At 34.4% G+C, this 20,338-nt stretch overlaps 1 protein-coding gene across 2 annotated transcripts in view; it reads left to right on the top strand.

The window, feature by feature from the left end:
* myo (growth/differentiation factor myoglianin) overlaps positions 1-16,581 on the top strand; it is a 112,111-nt gene extending 95,530 nt beyond the window's left edge. The window contains exon 4 of one of the 2 annotated variants that reach the window (XM_089106475.1): positions 15,580-16,581. In XM_089106475.1, coding sequence (XP_088962601.1) covers positions 15,580-15,960 — 381 coding nt within the window. In that variant the 3' untranslated portion in view covers positions 15,961-16,581. Of the gene's footprint in view, positions 1-2,386; positions 3,914-15,579 lie in introns of those variants that run through there. The other variant, XM_089106476.1, reaches the window with a different exon arrangement.
* Positions 16,582-20,338: the final 3,757 nt, after the last annotated feature.

The following is a 20,338-nucleotide window of genomic DNA, read 5'->3' on the forward strand; positions in this document are numbered from 1 at the left end:
TGTAACTAAATTTTTCCCGCTGCTAAATTTTAAGTTTTCCATGTAAAAGTATTGTATCTTATCTTGTGTTTAACGATGAAGCGCTGCCATCGAATGTGCATATTTTATCCATCTTTCTAGACAAAAAAGACTTAAATATATATCCCTTTGTTCAGTTTTAAACTTGGAGAACAAATTATTTACATAATTAAATGACGTAAAACCTAGTTTCAAACAAAAACTCAGCAAAGCTTATTTCCGCCATGTTATCAACCTTTACAACATGTGCTGAGTTTGTTTGTGTTTAATCGTCATATTACGAAAATGTTAGCACATTTTCATCCATTTTACATTATCAGATTCTGTATTTTCTAATCCGAAGTTTTAATTAAAGAATAGTAATGTGTCTCTACAGAAAAATACATATTAACTTTTTTTTATCTACAATCTCATTTGAGGTTGCATGACAGGTTGTTTCACCTCTCTCCCTGAAAATTCAAAATTTTTATCTATTTGCACGTGTCTCTCAATATGTAACCTTTAACCAAAATAGTCTAAAAAAGTATTTTGGTAAATTTAATAAAAAAATTAAAATTTGCATTATATAATTTAAAATTTATATATGTTTAATAATAAACATTAAAAAAAATTAAAGCAAAGTTTAATTTCTGGCTCAAACCATGACCTCAAGACCAGGAGTCTGATTTTCCACCATCTTAGCCGTTTCTGATTTTCTACCAATCTTAAACGTGTCTACACAAATAAACACGCCCTCGAAAGCCAGCTTTATCTTGCAACTATATATACTAGATTTTTATTTTTTTATTCAATGTTTTTATTAAATTCCAACGTGCGTCGGCAGAAAAATACGTCTGTAATCTTTCAGATCTGGAATGATGGGACCCAATGGTTAAAGGGAGGGGGGATATAGCTCCCACTGAGGGAACTAAAATTACACCAAAGTATAGGAAATAGTTGGAATTAATAATCCAATTTTTTACTTTCTATCAAACCTAAAGATGGGACAGTTTTAAGCTATGGCATAGACCTTGGGCCTTCATTAAGTAAAGCTCTTGCTTTAATTTCAAATTATACCAATATACCAATTATACCAATATACCAATTATAACAATATACCAATTATACCAATAGAAAATTATATCCGTCTTCCATAAGAACATAATACGACATATTTGGAGGGCATTCAAAATTTTCAAAGAATTCAGTCGCTCAAACTATCAAAAATACCTAATAGGATTTGATGTTAAGTGATTCTAATCTCTGGCCCCAGAATACAATATCGCAAATATATTTGCAATCATCACGTATGCGAGAGAGGGGTCTCGGGACTCATCCCTTTCAAATCCTAAATTTTAGGAATTTCCAGGCACTTCTTATTCAGATTATCAAACAAAATAGTTTCTTTTATCATTGGCTGCAAGCGAAATAAATTCTTACGTACGTACCTGCATACAATCAAGGCCGCACCCAGGATATTTTTTCGGAAAGGTTTTTACTAAAATATTTTTTTTGGGGGGGGGGGGCTTACACAAAAAACTTAAAAACACATACAAAATTTATTTATATCCATTTTTGTTAGTACTATCACTTTTACTACTAATCTACTAAACAGCTAATGCTACTATCACTTCTGCTAACAAATTATTGCATCACATAGCCACTTGAGACCAATTAAACCGCATACGCTCCTCCTCCATCACAAATCTAAGTAATAATGTTTTCTTTCTTTTCATTTTCAATCCAAAAATCCTATTTTATAGCCACCATATTTTTAGCAATAGATTACCTTTTACCTTTCTAAAAAAGTTTTGGCAACCCTGTAAACGATGGGTATGGTAGTACCACATACACAGACAGTGGATGGACATCTTGGCCGCAGCCTTTTCATGAAATCTCATGATTTTCACAATTTTTTCAATAGTTTACAAAAATTTTAGTTAAAACCTAGAAGTGTGAAGATAATTTAAGTTTAAAAGTATAAAGCATTTTTTTAGATTTAATATATTTGGAACAAATATTTAAATATGTTTATATTGTTGTATTTAATTAATATTAACAATTTTATGCTGCAAGTCCTTAATCTATATCTGTATAATAATTCATTTATTTATATAATTTAACTCTGAACTTAATTAATGTATCTTAATTTAAGTCTAATGTGTTTTTGAATAGGAGGATCCTGTTGGGAACTTTCTTTAAACAGATCATAGTTAAAATAGTCAATTATCATAACAACAGTGCGTATTTGTCAAAGGAAAATTCTTGAGTTCATCTATTAACAAAACAGATGTCCATTTTTCTCTTATTATTGCACAATTTTACGATTTCTAAGAATAAAATGTCCTTTAACTATGTAAAAATTTCATTGGATTTTTTTGTATTTTAGACTCCAACAATTGAGGTTAACTTAAAGCCCGGCAAGCCAAGACATAAACGAACTATTGGGCTCAGCTGTGACGAAAATTCAGAGGAAACACGGTGCTGCAGATTCCCTTTAACCGTAGACTTTGATGAATTGGGCTGGGACTGGATAATTGCGCCAAAGAGATATGAAGCTAATTTCTGTGCAGGGGAATGCCCTTTGGCATGGTTCCAAAAGTTCCCTCATTCACATATTGTGCAGCAAACTAAGCCACCAGGGACGGCTACTCTGTGTTGTGCCCCACGCAAATTGTCGTCAATTACCATGCTGTATTTTGATAATGACTTTAATATTATTTATGGACTTTTACCAGGTATGGTGGTCGACAGATGTGGATGTTCTTAGATTTGTGCTTGTGAAGGAGCTTGTGGTTTGCGCGTGCGCTTGTGAATATTTTTGTTTGTAAATACCATACCAAAGATATAATAGGTATCAGTGCAGATCTACCTCTTTCAGTGAGTATTTGAATATTTTACCAGTGTTTCCAAAAACTATTTTCTAAAGAAACAGTGACCTAGCCAAGATGACCATTTGGAACCTTGATCTTTCTTAGTGAAGCAGTATGATAATCAATTTTTTCAAAAACTAAGTAATTTAAGATGGCAATAATGGCTAAACAAAGACTTTCCTTAATTGGCTGTATGGCTAAATGGTGAAGTTGGCTAAAATGTGGCTGAGCCATGATCCTTCCTAGTGAAATAACGCTATTTAGCAATTTCTGAAAATTGAGCCATTTAAGAAGGCATTAATGGCTAAATAAAGACATGGCTAAATTGGCTATATGGCTTAATGGCGAAAGTAAGTGTCACACTATAGCCATCGGAGTAGGAAACTAAGGCTTGTCAAACACTCAGCCAAGAGAGGATAGTGGCACATTTGTATCTACTACTGACAAGCCATATCGAATTATTGATTTTTTTTTGTATTATTATTTTTTTTCCTGACGTTCTTTGAGTTTGATTACTCAATAGATAGGACTTGGAAATAGTAGGAAGGATGTTCTTTGAGATAGTGTGTAAGAGACATCTATAGAGAGGCGTCGCTTTATAACTTGGAATGCCGAGCAAATAGAAAATCGAATTGTCTGTGATCCCGTCATTTGGCTTTTGACTCTGGTGATTATAGTATGAAGTACAAACGATTGTTCAATTTGCAGAAGAATCAATTGTTGCGGCTGAGTTTCAGAAATGGACTTCTGTTTTTTAACCTGTCGTTAGTTTAGATTTAAAGTTTTGTACAGTATCTGTTGATTTTGTTTAATTGTTTCGAAGTATGTCAGAGATATATTTTCTTTCCTTTTTCTATTATTAATAAATAATTTCACAAAAAGGAATTCATTCAATAAAAATTTCAAAATATTTTTTAAACTCATTTTTTAAGCATAAAACTTTGCGAAAATAATTCCAATAGCAAATTAAAAGCAAAATCTTATTGCCTTTAATTTAAATTTTTGAAAACGAGAATTGACCTCGTAAATTGTAAATTGTAAATTAAAACGTAAATTGTTCTTATTAAAAAAAAAAAAAAAAAAAAATACGAGATTATACATTTCTTTAAAAAAAACGAAAATACCAATTACTGTTATAAAAGAAACCATATTTCTTATAGTTTGATAATAAGTTTAAAAAAAAAACTCCAAATGTGGATTATTATCTTCGTTGCTACTATTATTATAATTCAAAGGCACGGCTTATGGGAAGAGCTGAGGAAGGGGGGCCAGAAGTCCTCCCCAAACCTGGAAAACTAAATAAAATAAGCGTTTTTTATTCTATACTAGTTATAGAAAGACCTCTTTCAAGAGAGAGGCTTTGAATAGATTAGGATGGAGGAGGAGCATGCGCAACTATCTTGGCCTCGACGCTGCGGCCTCCAAGCAACTTAGTGTTGCGATGAGTAGTTGGCAGTAGTAGTAGTAATAGTAGACAGTACAATTTGTTTTTGTTAAAATAATATTTTTAACCTATTTTTTGTTGCAAATAATAGATAAAAGGTGTAAACTTGCATTTATCGCTAAAAAATGTGATGTAGCAAAGCGTCATTTTCTTATTTTGAAAGCTAGAGCTTTAACGATATGAAGGGGGACATATTTTTTTTTAAAGTTTTTGGGTTCAATTCTCAATATCTATATTTTATTTACAGGGGGGGGGTAAAGGATGGATATTGTGTTAGGGAAATCACCCAGTGTCAGCAATAAGAGTGAAATTTTGACAATAGATGGCATCTTAGGGCGTCAGCTGTTTTTTTTAGATCTAAGTTAGGATAGGGAGGGGGGGATAATGATTGGCCATCGGGGGGTACACAGGAATCAGCATCACAATGGGGTGGAGGCACAATTTTGAACAATAGACATCAGATAGCAGTTCAGATTTTTAGTAGCGCCAGATTTTTAGCACCAGATCAAAAATTCAAATGCACCAGATTGATATTCTTATGACAAAGGTAGGGTCTAATTTGACAAATGTTAATTTTGCAATTATAATCAAGCGAAGATAAATTTTGACAATAGATGGCATCTTAGGGCGTCAGCTGTTTTTCCGAGAGCTAAGTTAGGATAGGAGGGGGGGGAGGATAAAGATTTATCATCGGGGTTGAAATAAGAATCAACATCATAATGGGGTGGGGGCTAAATTTTGAACAATAGACATCACATAGCAGTTCAGATTTTTAGTAGCACCAGATTTTTAGTACCAGATCAAAAATTGAAATGTACCAGATTGATATTCTTATGACAAAGCTAGGGTCTAATTTGACAAATGTTAATTTTACAATTATAATCAAGCGAAGATGAATTTTGACAATAGATGGCATCTTAGGGCGTCAGCTGTTTTTCCGAGAGCTTAAGTAAGGATAGGGGAAGGGGGTAAAGATTGGTCATCGGGGTTGAAATAGGAATCAATATCACAATAGGGTGGGGGCTAAATTTTGAACAATAGACATCACATAGCAGTTCAGATTTTAGTAACACCAGATTTTTAGCACCAGATCAAAAATTCAAATGCACCAGATTGATATTCTTATGACAAAGCAAGGGTCTAGTTTAACAAATGTTAATTTTGCAATTATAATCAAGCGAAGATAAATTTTGACAATAGATGGCATCTTAGGGCGTCAGCTGTTTTTCTGAGAGCTAAGTAAGGATAGGGGAAGGGAGTAAAGATTGGTCATCGGGGTTGAAATAGGAATCAACATCACGATAGGGTTGGGGCTAAATTTTGAACAATAGACATCATATAGCAGTTCAGATTTTAGTAGCACCAGATTTTTAGCACCAGATCAAAAATTCAAATGCACCAGATTGATATTCTGATGACAAAGCTAGGGTCTAGTTTAACAAATGTTAATTTTGCAATTATAATCAAGCGAAGATAAATTTTGACAATAGATGGCATCTTAAGGGTGTCAGCTGTTTTTCCGAGAGCTAAGTTAGGATAGGTGGGGGAGGGGATAAAGATTGGTCTTTGGGGTATAAATAGGAATCAACATCATAATGGGGTGGGGGCTAAATTTTGAACAATAGACATCATATAGCAGTTCAGATTTTAGTAGCACCAGATTTTTAGCACCAGATCAAAAATTCAAATGCACCAGATTGATATTCTGATGACAAAGCTAGGGTCTAGTTTAACAAATGTTAATTTTGCAATTATAATCAAGCGAAGATAAATTTTGACAATAGATGGCATCTTAAGGGTGTCAGCTGTTTTTCCGAGAGCTAAGTTAGGATAGGAGGGGGAGGGGATAAAGATTGGTCTTTTGGGTTGAAATAGGAATCAACATCATAATGGGGTGGGGGCTAAATTTTGAACAATAGACATCACATAGCAGTTCAGATTTTTAATACCAGATCAAAAATGCAAATGCACCAGATTGATATTCTTATGACAAAGCTAGGATCTAATGTGACAAATGTTAATTTTGCAATTGTAATCAAGCGAAGATAAATTTAGTTTTCTTTCTTTAGATCCTCTCGTAATCAATTCCCCTTTTCTTGCTTACTTTTACTAAAAAGCATTTTTTTTTTTTTTTTTTTTTTTTTTAATGAGCACTTAGGTTTAAGCTAGAAGCTGTTGACATTTGGCAGCTGAAAATTAACTTAAAAAAAGTAAATATAAAAGCAAATTGGCACCATAAGCTTCTCCAGAAAAGTTTTTACATATTGACTTAGTTGGTAATAGATAGGTGAAATCAAAACGAGTTTAAGTCATTAGCAAGACGTATTTTTGAAAATTTGAAAATTTAGATTTTGGGATGAATGCCATATGAATATTTTGGATAAATCTTCTTGAACTCTGAGGCTGTGTTACCATTTACAAAAAGTCTTTTCTTGTATCATGTTAGTGAAAAGACTTGGTTGCAAGGGCATATCTTGACTTTTTTTTTCTTTTTCAAGGACAGGGGATTTTTTTGAACTTTTTTTCGGAGAGGGACAAAACGATTTTAAAAATGTGTCAAAAATTTATTTATATGCATTTTTGTTACGTTTTACCAGTCGGACAAAAATTTTGACGGGGTTCAAACTCGTTAACCCTCCCCCAATGATAGTAGGTTCCAATGGTCGTAAAAACAAGTCATATATATTAAAAAAAATTAGCAGTAACTACAAACATCACGCAACTCTTAAACATAGGTACCCCCATTGTTTAAGAACTTAGAATAGCGATGAGCTCTTGTTTTGCGTTGCTTCATCTTACAGAAATGACGCCATCTTAGAAAGAAGATGACTTTTTCCACTTCCTCGCTATTGTTGAGGCCTTGTGGGCTTCGTTATAGATCACAAGGAACGGATTTCATTTCTTAAAAAGGGTGGAAATCACTAGGTGCCATATTTGGGCTATAGGAGGGGGAGGGGTGATTGCACTGTGCATGTCATGTTTTTTCGTCGATGCTTCAGTTTTTGTTCATCTGTAAGAACGTGCAATAATTTCTGGAAACTTTGCTTTCTAGACACAAATTTACGATAACACGAAATCAAAAAAGGCTAATGCAACTTATGTCCTCGTATCCTAGTATCCCCCAATCTGAAATTTCAAATATTCACTTTGATTTTATGGTGCAAAAATAAATACTTTGTTTCTTTTATGTATAATTATGTTGCTATAAATTCAATTTAGCATTATGTGAACTTAATTTGCTAATTTTTCATGATTTTATTTCAACCCCTTAGTTGTTAGTGCTTGATTTTAACGTGCAGCATTTTTATTAGAAACTTTGTAGAAGAAACGAAATTAATAAAGATTAGAAATACCTATTTATTGTAATTTTAGAGAAACTTCGAAGTAGACTATTCTTTGCGTGTTGTTGAAAAAGAAATATCTAATTTTATTTAATGAATAGCTGTTTCTGCCATAGGCTCTGTATGTCCTATTTCTCACGTAGGCTGCTCGGTTAACTTGAGTGTGGTCAAAAATCAAGTGATCTAATATTCAAACCTTTGAAGGCAGCTTTTGATTTAGCATTCTTCAACAATTCAACGTCGAATTGATTCGATATAGACTATTGTTTGCTCTCTATTGTATCTCTTTTTGCTCTTTTTGCTCTCTATTTGCTCACTATTGTATCTCTTAGATGATTAAATAAAAAAAAAACAAGTTTTTTTAACTGAAAGTAAGGAGCGACATTAAAACTTAGAACGAACAGAAATTATTCCGTATATGAAAGGGGCTGTCCCCTCCTCAACGCCTCACTCTTTACGCTAAAGTTTTTCATTGTTTAAAAAAAATAGAATTGTGAGAAAGTCAAACTTTAGCGTAAAGAGCGAGGCGTTCAGGAGGGGACAGCCTCTTTCATATACGAAATAATTTCTTTTCTTTCTAATTTTTAACGTCGCTCCTTACTTTCAGTTAAAAAAACTTGTTTTTTTTTATTTAATTTTTGAACGTTTTTGAATAAATACAGGTTTTGATCTTGGCTCACCGTACATGAATAATTAAAACAAAATTTTCATATTAATTTACTTTTATTTAGTTAAATGGCTTTCTCGAAACTTGTTTTATTTTATTTACGAACGTTATTATTAGTAATAAATATACGTAACTTACGAATTAACTTACGTAACGAACTTCTATATTCATATATTTTCAATACGTATATTAGAGGGTTCACCCTCTAGTCATTACCTTGCTCTTTAAGCGAAAGTTCGAATTTTGTTCCAATTCTTTAAAAATGACGGCTTAATCACAAAGACCGTTAATTAGAATAAATAGCTCTTATGAAAGTGCTAAAAAATCTTTGCCTTAAAGAGCGAGGTGTTGACTAGGGGGTGAACCCAATCATATATGTAATATTTTCTGTTCGTTTAAAGTTTTGATGTTGCTGCTGTTGCAGTTGAAAAACTTGTTTTTTATATTTATTTTCTGATCTTTTTTTAAATAATGCTGGGAAGTCCGGCGTCCCCTTCATAGCAATGTCCCTTCCCCCATGAAAACTTCCTTCGTGGAAAGATCCGCCCACATAACCCCCCACCCCCCCCCCGCTACTACCAGGAAAAATATCCCCTGAAAACGTCTGTATACTTCCCAATAACCAAAACAATATGTTAACATTGGGTAAAGCTCATAACTTTCAGCCCTCCCCCCAGGAACTTCGGAGGATTAAGTCATCCTAAAAGACATACTTATAATATTTTCGAACATTCTGAACAAAATGGCTATCTCAAAATTTTGATCAGGTGACTTTGGGAAAAAAATGAGCGTGGGAGGGGGCCTAGTTGCCCTCCATTTTTTTTGGTCGCTTAAAAAGGGCACTAGAACTTTTAATTTTCGTTCCACTGAGTCCTCTCAGGATATTCTAGGACCTATGGATCAGTACGGTCATCCCTGGGAAAAAAACAAAACAAAAAAAACAACAAATTCACATGCATCCTTAATCTTTCTTCCGGCAAAAAATACAAAATTCCATATATTTGCAGATAGGAGCTTGAAACCTCTACAGTAGGGTTCTCTGATACGCGGAATATAATGGTGTGATTTTCATTAAGTTTCTATAACTTTTAGAGGGTCTTTCCCTCTTTTTTCGAAAATCAGCCAAATTTTCTCAGGCGCGTAACTTTTGATGGGTAGGATTAAACTTGATGAAACTCATATATTTGAAATCAGCATTAAAATTTATTCTTTTGATATATATATTTGTATCAAAATACTGTTTTCTAGAGTTTCGGTTACCATTGAGCCGGGTCGCTCCTTACTTACAGTTCGTTACCACGAACTGTTTGATATGCAACTTTACTTTGTGAGAAGTAAACAAAGGGAAATAGTACTGTAGAAAAATCGTTGAAGTGGCAAAGACAGTTAATTCAATTCTGATTGTTTTAATTGGTTAAGTGGATATTTACAGAACTGAACAAATATAAAACATATATCGTGTTAATGGTGGTTACAATAGTTTATATCGTGTATGGTTATTAACGAATAAATTCGATATAAACTATAGTTTGCGTGTCTATCTAAGACCATATGCAACCTTACATTGTGAGAAACAGTTGTAATAACGAAAAATCGTTGAAGTGGCAAAGACAGTTAATAAAATCTGATCGTTTCAATTGGTTGACTAAAAATTTACGCAACTAAGTACTTATAAAACATATATCAAATTAATATAATTTTTTATATTAGTTTACATCGTTTATGGTCTATATCGAATTAATTCGATATAAACTATTGCTTGCGTATAAGACCATATGCAACTTCACTTTGTAGAGTAGCAGTCGTAATCATGAAAAATCATTGAAGTGGCAAAGACAGTGAATTGAAATATGATTGCTTGAATCATATAAGGGAAATCTACACAACTAAATATGTATAACACATATATCGAATTAATATCGTTTATAATAGTTTATATCACTTATCGATTATATCGAATTAATTCGATATAAGCTATTGTTTGCGTGTCTTTCTAAGACCATATGCAACTTTAATTGTTGAATTAGCAAGAAAATTGAAATCTCATTGTTTCGATTGGTTAAGTGAAAATTTACACAGCCATATTTATCTTTTAAAAATTTAAAAAATCGAGCATTCAGTTTTTAATGAAATATGCAGTAACCTCCATACGTAGTAATATAGTTTTTTTTAAGTTGTGGCTACCCCATTAAAAAAGGAAGCAAAGATGAAAAAGCAGCGAAGGAATAAGCTAAAACGTACAGCACAAACAGCTTAAAAGGGTGTAGCTTTCCTTTGCACGTTTAGTTATCTCTGGGAATCAATGGATTTTACTTCTAATTGTACTTGTACTTGTGTACTTGTGTGAAAATCAGGCTTTTTCACCTTGCCCGGTATCAAAACTCTTCAAGACCCGTTTGGACCGTGTAGTTTGGTCTGCTGCCAGCTGTTTTGCAAATGGGAGCCATTGAGTTGTCCATCCATGACCAAACTTTCTAAACCCTCCAATAGGTTCAAGTTTATAGGTACCAGTTTTTCTGCTGTACTTCCATTAGCTTAGGGTCTCAGCTAGAAGGAAGAGTACAGGGAGGCAAGTACTCTGTTGACCTCCCTTGACATGGCCCAACTATTTGAGTCGACGCTCCTTGATCGTGATGGCAACGCATCTCTTGACACCACACATCAGTGTTTTAACTATGGCAGCCAAACTTCAGAACTACATGCAATTTTAAATCCAATAAAGACAATACTATCTTCGAATAACTGCTGGTATTATCTAAGATGAACTTGTATTTAAGGGGGCAAAATGTATTTTTGCCCCTTAAACATGCCCCAAAAACATAGAGGGGCTACCTTTCAAAACATAGTTGGGTATTGGCTACCTGGTAGCTAAAGGGTCGTTTGGGCTTTCCTGAAAAGAACAATGTAATTTGGACATTTTTAAGCAGTTTATTATAAAAAAATCAAGCTTTCTAGGAATTTTCCATATTAGCACATTCGTAAAAATAATTAAAGGATTTTCTTACTATAATTTCAGAAATGGCCGATTGATTTCTCCCTAAGTTCGTATTTAATGATTTTTGCAGTTACTATTTACAAATATGAGACTAAAAATATAATTTGAGTTGTTAAAACAAAAAACTGTTGCACCATTCCCATTTACACCTTAATTTGATTGAAATGTTTTTAGCTCTAATTGAGAATCTGCGGCTAGGTAGGTATATATTTCACAAATAGGGTTCGATTTCAAAATACCATTTCCATCGAAAGATATGCATGATATATTCAAATATCTTCACTGAGATCCCCTCGTCCCTCTCCACGTGCTCGGGACGTTTTCCTCCACGTTTTCTTCAGGTAAGCCAACCTGAGGAAAAAATTTGTCAATCCAGTTTCAGGTGTCACATACTGCTATCAAAGCCGTATCCATGGAGGGGGATATGGAGTTTGAACCCCCCTCTCCCGAAATTAAATAAAATACATATAAATAAATTTTTGCTGTGTTTTAAATTGCAACCTCCGCCCGAACAAAAATCTCTTGTATTCCCTTGATTACTATATTCAATCTTCAGATAATTTGACTTCATTAAGGTCTATTTTCCAATGTCTACATGGCCTTAATTTACAAGCCTATCAGAGAGAAATCAAGTTTTTGCCCATTTTCAGGTAATAGAAATAGAAACAGCAATGCTAGTTTAAAATTTTTCCTTACATAGGCATCCACCTTGTCTAGAAACTTGAGAATGCAATTTTCAAACCGATTGGAGATTTGAAGTTTAAGGAAAAATTTTTGCATACCCCGAATTTTTTTTTTTTTTTGTCTGGAATGGTTAAAAACAGTATAAGTAAACACAATTTTTTTTTCGGGTTTACTTGTACACGAGGTTCTTATTGACGCAAGAACCCATGGATATGAGTTTTAAGTTTTAAAAATAGTGTTTGCTCTTTTTCGTAGAACCAATATTTCGGACACAAAAACTGAAATCCCTTTATCGTCCCAAAATACCCCCGAAAAGGTTCAATTTGACTCATACTGCCGTTCGCGATACATTACAGGCTCTCTAATTTTAATAGTATGGGTGTATATACTTTCTTTCAAATTACCTCATTACTTCATCGCAACTAGATTCATAGTTTCACTGAAGTTAATAGTGCTAATAATTTTGGCTGGATTGGAGACACACATTTCTTGGCCCTATGCACCCTCTTCTTAAAGACAAGATTTGAAGCCCTCTAACCCTCTTTTACGCCAGGAACATGAAAAGTTCATGTCAATCCACACAAGCCGTTTGAGAGATGTTGCACATATGTTATTTTGATAACTTGGACAGATAGTCTCTTTCGATTTACCTCCTCTTTCTCTTATATCTTTTAAGTCAAAATTTGAACCCCATTTGCCTCCTTCCTCTTCCATCCATCTCCTCCCTTCTCCATCCCCTTCCAATTATATCCTGCCCTTCTCCTTCCCCTTCCAACCATCTACTCCCCTTCTCCTTCCTCTTCCAACCAATCCTCCCCTTCTCCACCCCCTTCCAACCATCTTTCCCGCTTCTCCATCCCCTTCCAACCATATCCTTCCCTTCTCGACCCCTTTCCAACTATCTCCTCCCCTTCTCCGTCCCCTTTCAAACATCTTTTTCCCTTCTCCATCCCCTTCCAACCATCTCCCTCTCTTCTCCTTCCCGTTTCAACCATCTTTTCCCCTTCTCAATCCCCATCCAACCATCTCCTCCTCTTCTCCATCCCCTTCCAACCATCTCCTCCCCTCTCTTTCTCTTATATCCTTCAAGTCAAAATTTGATTCACATTTGCGTCCATCCCCTTTCAACCATCTTTTCCCTTCTCCATCCCCTTCCAAATACATCCTTCCCTTTTCATTCCCCTTCCAACCATCTTCTCCACTTCTCCATCTCCTTCCCTTCTCCATCCGCTTTCAACCATCTCCTCCCCTTCTCCTTCCCCATCTAACCCAAAGAAGTCCCAACTCGATCCCACCAAATTGTTTCAGAGATAATGCCGACACGTTATTTCGATAGCCTGAGTACATATAGTTTCTTTCGGTGTGCATTACTACTTTACCGGGAACAAGATTCTAGTTCCACAAGGATTTGCGGTGCAAAAACTGTTTTACAAATTAGACACCTATATCCTTAGACCCTACCTCTTTGTCCCATCTCCCAAAGTGAACAGTTGAGGTCCTCTTTTTACCCACCCCAGCCTAAACTTCCTGAAAGTTTCAACCTGATCCCAAAGCATTCCCAGGATCTTGCAGATGCGTCATCTGGATCACCTAGCAAGAGTATCCTTTAGCTTACTTCACTAATTAACCAGGAGCGGGTTATAGGTCCTGTAGGGACTTATAGTGTAAAAATAGATAAAATTTCTTTTAGTCCTTCTCCCCTCGGCGACCCTTTCAATTCAAAATCCGAGCTCTAGTTGGCCAACCTAACACTCCCTGAAAGTTTTACATTGATGCGTCGCGTCGACCCGTACCTGAGATATTGCAGATATACTATTTGATAATATTGCCAAAAGGATTAGGTGGACCAGAGAGATAAATTTTTTAGCCGCTCCCTCCTCTGCGCAACCTGAAGGCTTACCAATCAAGTCCCATAGCCCAGACGATGCTTATTGAAAGTTTCAAGCCAATTGAAAAAAGAGCTTTAATTACCATTTTCATTTCCAGTACTCGGAGATCCTGTGCCCAAGCTAAGAAAGGAATTGTATCCTTCTATGATTTCCGTTTTTGGGGATCTGCAATTTTCCAGATTTTAGTTGCCAGGGCCTAATAATTTAAGGATATGAATTTTAAGCTGATCGAAAAGATTGAGTACTTTATTTGGACCTGATTTTTTAGGGGGGGGGGGTTGCATTTCCCAAACTAAAACTATTTTTATGCAATAGGGTTACCAAACAGTATTATATTAAGTTCCTCTTTGGCATAGGGACTTGCTGTAGGCAACACTAGAGGCGGTGTTTGTGAGGTTAATACTTGATTATATCAAATTATTTTACCCCCTTTTAACTCTAAATACTCTCTTGTTTTTTGGTTGACTTTTTATGCTTCGACAATCATTGCACATTTCAAATTATTATTGATTTATTATAGACTTCTGATAAATATGAACTTTCCCATCATACCTTCTTTAGTTTGTTATATATTTTGCTCTTTTTTTTCGTAGTGATTTTTTTATTGATGAAATAAGTTAATTAAATTTTATGTTGTAATACGAAACATATTTAAAAAAAATATATTTAAAATAAAATATATTTTGATTTTTTTTTTGTATGGATTTGAATTTCTCTAATCGACCTTTCGTTGTTCTTTTATTTATATTTTTGCTTTTGTAATCATTGTCTTTTATTGCTTTTCTTTCAAAAAATACAAGTTCGGCAAGGTTTGTAATTGAGAGCCTTTGAGTAAGTAAAACTCTATCTTATTAATCCTGAACCCGGTTGATATCAATTTTTTTAACTTGTAGAATGTCGGTTGAGTTGCTAGACCTAAACTCTCCTAAAAATGTCCGTTGAGTTACTTTAGCAGAAGTAAGATAATTATGTAATTAATTAAAGTTACGCTTCTAGTTTGAAATATACTGTAGGCTCAGTTTTATTTGCTAAATAGGCAGTGCTAGTGAGCAGTTTATATATTTTATTTATATTAATTTCTGTACCTTAAAGGAAAAATCCTCTTTTGCTTTTTATTTTAAGCTATTTGGTCTATTTCTCTCTTATATTCTGGAAACTTTTCACAGTTTTTTCTTTTATAAATAAACCAACCTTGAACATGCGTGAAAATACAATTTTTCTTTCTTATTGTTTTTATAGATTACTACGTTACTAAGTTGTTTTTTTAATTACAGTTTAAATAAGAAAGTACTTAACTCCCGATAAGATCAAGGAATTTTCATTCTTAAGACATTTTTAAATATGTTTTATTTTTATATTTAATTAATACTTTGTATAATTTAACATTTTGATTCTGTAATTTGGCTCTTTATATATTTTAACTATTTAGTTAATATATTTTAGTTTATATTTAATGTACTATTCAAAAGGAAGACCCAGTCGGGAGATTATTTTAAACTAATGACAATTAAAATATATGATCCTCATATCAACAGCGCATATTTGTCAAAGAAATTTCCAAATTTAACTTTTAATAAAATAAATGTCCATTTATTTCTTATTTTTTGGATACTTTTACAATTTACTTCTCTAAACTAAAACGATTTTCAAACGTTGCAAAAATACTCACTTATTTTTTTTTTATTTTAGACCCCAGCGATTGAGGTTAACTTCAACCCTGGCAAGCCAAGACGAAAAAGAGCCATTGGGCTCAGCTGTGACGAAAATTCAAAGGAAACGAGGTGCTGCAAGTTCCCTTTAACTGTAGACTTCGAAGAACTTGGCTGGGATTTTATCATATCTCCACAGAAATATGAATCGAACATGTGTGGTGGAGAGTGTCCTACGGCATTCCTCCAAAAGTACCCTCATACGCATATTGTGCAGCAAACTAATCCCTCACGGAAGGGCGGCCCATGTTGTGCCCCACAAAAATTATCATCAATAACGGTACTTTACTTCGATGCTGAGTTTAATATTCATATGACAGTTGTGTCAAACATGGTTGTCGATAGATGTGGATGTTTCTAGGTTTGCGCTTGTAAAAGACCAATTTTTCTATGTCAATATAGTACAAAAGATAAATTAGGTATCTGTGCAAATCTAGCTCTTTCAAGGTTCCCTGAAGGTATTTCGGGTATTTGATCAATAAAATATAAGTTGCGAGGGTTGTCTTCCAACACATTCAAAGAAAACAAGAGAGATTAATCTCCTAAAATTCCGAGGTTTAATTTCATTAATTTACGTCCGTAACATCTTTTTGAACATCAGTCAAAGGGTATGCCAGAAAGAGAAGCCAATAACCCCGCCTTATTAAAACCTGATTGGTTTCTATGTGTGGCTATAAGTCAGGACAGAGAATGAAGAATAAATCCCGCCTGATTGGTTCTTCTGTGTGAAATTTTCGCCCAATAATAAGAGTGGAAAGTGTTTAATAAATATTTTTTATTTCTCCTTGCGGTTGAAGTGTTTCCTCGGTTGCTTCTTAAAAATTTCCTCTAAAAAACGTTTATGGTTATCACTATTGGTTCATTTACTCGTAATGTGGTATCGTGTACAATATACTATTTGTATGTGTTTACATAAACTGAAATTATTGATGTAAATTATTACGGAGTAAAAACATTTACCATCATAATTCTAGGTTGTTTATTTAGTCTTGTTATTGTATGCAAATAATTCAATCACCAGAAACTGTTTATAGTTCGAATTAGCGTTTATATTTGTTTCTCTGGTTTTATCATACTATATGCGTGATTGGGGTCAATTTTAAGAGGGCATTACCCATGGAGAAAAAATGTTGGATCAAAACTTCAATCATTTCCCAAAAATTTGAGGTACCAAGGATATTAAAATGTAATATTTATTTGAGCCTGGAACTATTTTTGGTCTATTTAGGTCTAAGAACCGTCGATCTTTTATTAAGAACCCAATTTCCGATTTTGCCTAATTTCTTAGGCATACACAGTTGTGTAACTTTCCTCTTAACCAATGAAAAATTAGATTTTATTTTCACCCTCCTTGGTACTTGAAGAGATACATGCAGGTATGTGACATCAAAATTGCATCTTACTGAGTTAACCCAAAATATCTCCTACTACTAGCACACTGGCCAACTCGGTTCCTTTCTATCAAAGTCTGTTCAGACCTTCATTCTTCCCTCTTTCTATAAGAAGTTCAAATTTACTTATATCCTATTCTTTCTTATTTCCTATAAGCAAATTAATTTCCATTAATTATAGATTCTATATATATCCTATAATTATAAATTCTTTCTTATTTCCTAGCCCAAGGACGCCAAACTTTTATTAGACCCCAGAAATTTGTACGAGTACTACTAACAACTCATTGCAGCAACAAGCCGCTTCAGGCTAACATGGCTTCATATACTAAACCTCCATCCGATCATGTTAAAACTTCAATATTTAACCCCTCCAAGGAAGCCCCACTTTTTCTTAAATATTTTCTGATAATTTCATCCCGTCAGACTCGAGGATGACCTGCTTTATGGTTTCCGACCCGTTATTCTGTAGTAAATAGCATACCCACCTTAACCTTTCATTCATTATAGCTCTACAGAGTGGGACCGAACAACATCTTTGTACAGCCTGTTGTTTGATACAAGGTCACTGTAACAAGTGTCTGAAGCTGACCTTGGACAGCTCCTCTGGAAACACCTTCCTCAAATTTCGAACTTGTCACTTTCCAGTGCCATAATTGAACACAGCCATTACCATAGCTTTCAGTGTGTTCTCCGAACATATATAGGCGGGCGTGCCTTGGTAATGTCAGTGTTCAATTATGGCTCTGGAAAGTGACAAGTTAAAAATTTGAGGAAGGTGTTTCTAGAGGAGCTGTCCAAGGTCAGCTTCAGACACTTGTTGGAATAACCTTTTTAAGACCATAGGCAAGCGTGTCTTGTTTGCCTCTCATTACAGGCAATCTAACTGTATTATGTCAGTTTTAAATTCTTGGTCAACATGCCTGAGACTCCAGGCAGGCATGCCTTTCAAAAAACTAACAAACAAGTATGTGTCCAATAAGAGAGTCATGCTTACTCCTGCCATTTATCTGTGCCACAGCCATTTAAACATTTGCCTCTTAATTACTTGGACTATCTGTATTGGCTTTTCTCTTTCTACAATTAGCCATGTCTTGATGCATCCTACTGCAAAATACTTTATAACTTCAATTCATGGTCTTAAGAAGGTCATTCCCACAAGTGTCTGAAGCTGACCTTGGACAGCTCCTCTGGAAACACCTTCCTCAAATTTTGAACTTGTCACTTTCCTGAGCCATAATTGAACACTACCATTACCATAGCTTTCAGTGTGTTCACCGAACATCTATTGAAGTAACCCAACAGTGCTTCTTTAAGATATTTTACTTAAAAGTAGTTTAAAAGCCAAGAAGACAATATATCGTCTTTTCAAGGGAGTTGTTATTGTTATTTATCTAGGTAGCCGTTAGGTACTGTATATAATCTATAATTTATGTAAAAAACGTGTTTGTCGGAAACCCGTATATTTGTATATAATATCAAAAAGCGAAGTTCTTTGTTTCCATTTAGGACAAGCTGTAGCCACTGAACAAGGCCGTACCCAGGATTTTTTTTTCGGAGAGGAGTTTTATTCAAAGGCTTTTTTTCGTGGGGGGGGGGGGCACAAAAAACATAAAAAAATGCATACAACATTTTTTTATATTCATTTTTGTTACGTTTTTACGAGCCAAAAAGATATTTCGGGAGGGGTTCAAATCCCCTAATCCTCCCTCTGGGTACGGCCTTGCCACTGAATAAGATGTGACTGCAATTGGCGTAAATCACCTCCAAGACACCCATAATATCTGAAAGTTCTCTTCACCCGATTTTCCGTACATTAGGCTAAAAAGACAATGAAACGCTAAATATTTACTGATAAAATGCAACGCTGCGGAAATTCAATCAAACAACAGCCATCTATAGCTGCTGATTCACATTTAAACATCCAAATCTCCATGTAGCAGTACTAGAACTCAAGTGCCCAGACCTGGGACCATCAAGCCCAGAAAAAGATTAATCACCCCGGGGTAGCACAGTGGATTCATACACAGCTTGGCATTATGGGTTCTGGGATTAGATGCTCGCTGCTCCAAGGTTAGACGACAGGCCTGCTACCTGTCGCTTTAAAAAAAGACCCCGCAACTGAAATGTCTATCTGACGCCTCAAGTGCCATCTATGGCTCTCGAGGGTCTTTATCCTTTTGATTTCTTGCGATCTTGAAGTCTACTAGACATATATTGAGCCAATTTACTTTTTAGACCATCTTGACGGTATATAATTTCTAAGACCACACTGCATTTCAATTGAAAGAATTTAATAAATGACAATTTAGAAAAATATTTCAATAAAACAGTGGAACAAAACAGAACAGAAAACCAACAAACTTTAATTAATAAAGATCCAAATGTTTCGACTCCATGTCTGGGAGCTTCTATCAACGTACAAAAAATGTGTAAAGCTAAATCAATCACAACATATAAAGAAAAAGAAAAACAATAAAAAGCAAATAAATAAAGCTCACAATTTAATAATTTCCAAATGTCACTGCAATCACTGCAAATGGCATGAATATGTTAGCAATTCATGCACTGCTAACAGCAAACACAAATGAAAAAACAAGTTGACGAAATAAATGCAGTAATAAGTAAAAGAATAAGTAATAGGTAGACGAAAATAAGTAAAAACAAGACTGCAAATTGTTTGGCTCTCCAAAGATGCACTCCGATTGATTGAAGGGGAAGATCTGTAAAACAAGCACAATCCCAACGGAGTGAACCACAATGATGTGGCATCATACATCGTCTTCACATATTAAAAAAAAAATCATTTTTATTTTGTCCGATTTTTATTTTCGCTTTTTTTTTAAACAGCTTGGCCTCAATGCCAAGCACTTGTAACTATTTATTAATTATTATATACTGTTTGTCATAAATGAATCTGAGCTTTTCGCGGAAAAAAAAGCATAGTTGGGCTTGTACCTAAACGCCTTATTTTCAATTTAGAAGAAGTAAAAATAAAATAGTGTAAATTTTGTTTCCCTTTCCCATCATCAATAGATGATTTTTATGTAGTTCAATGGAACAAATCTTGAGCTACTGCATCTAGTGTACAAACAATTCTCTACAAATATCTACCTGCGACAAATAATTCATCAGTCGGCTTGAATTTGGAGCTTTCAACAGAACAGTCTTTTTAACAAATTTCGTTTTATTTTGACACAGACTCTTTTAGTACAAAAGATAATAAACAGGTCTTTGAAAAAATTCAAAAAGGAGTTTTTACTATTTGCACGTGATATATGTCTGAAGAAATGTGTGGTTTTGAATCATGGAAAACCAACTAATCCAAAAACCGAGATAAGGTATATT

The sequence above is a fragment of the Artemia sp. Qi Xiang Cuo genome, chromosome 20 (genome assembly GCF_049724085.1).
Source record: "Artemia sp. Qi Xiang Cuo chromosome 20, ASM4972408v1, whole genome shotgun sequence".
Lineage (NCBI taxonomy): Eukaryota > Metazoa > Arthropoda > Branchiopoda > Anostraca > Artemiidae > Artemia > Artemia sp. Qi Xiang Cuo.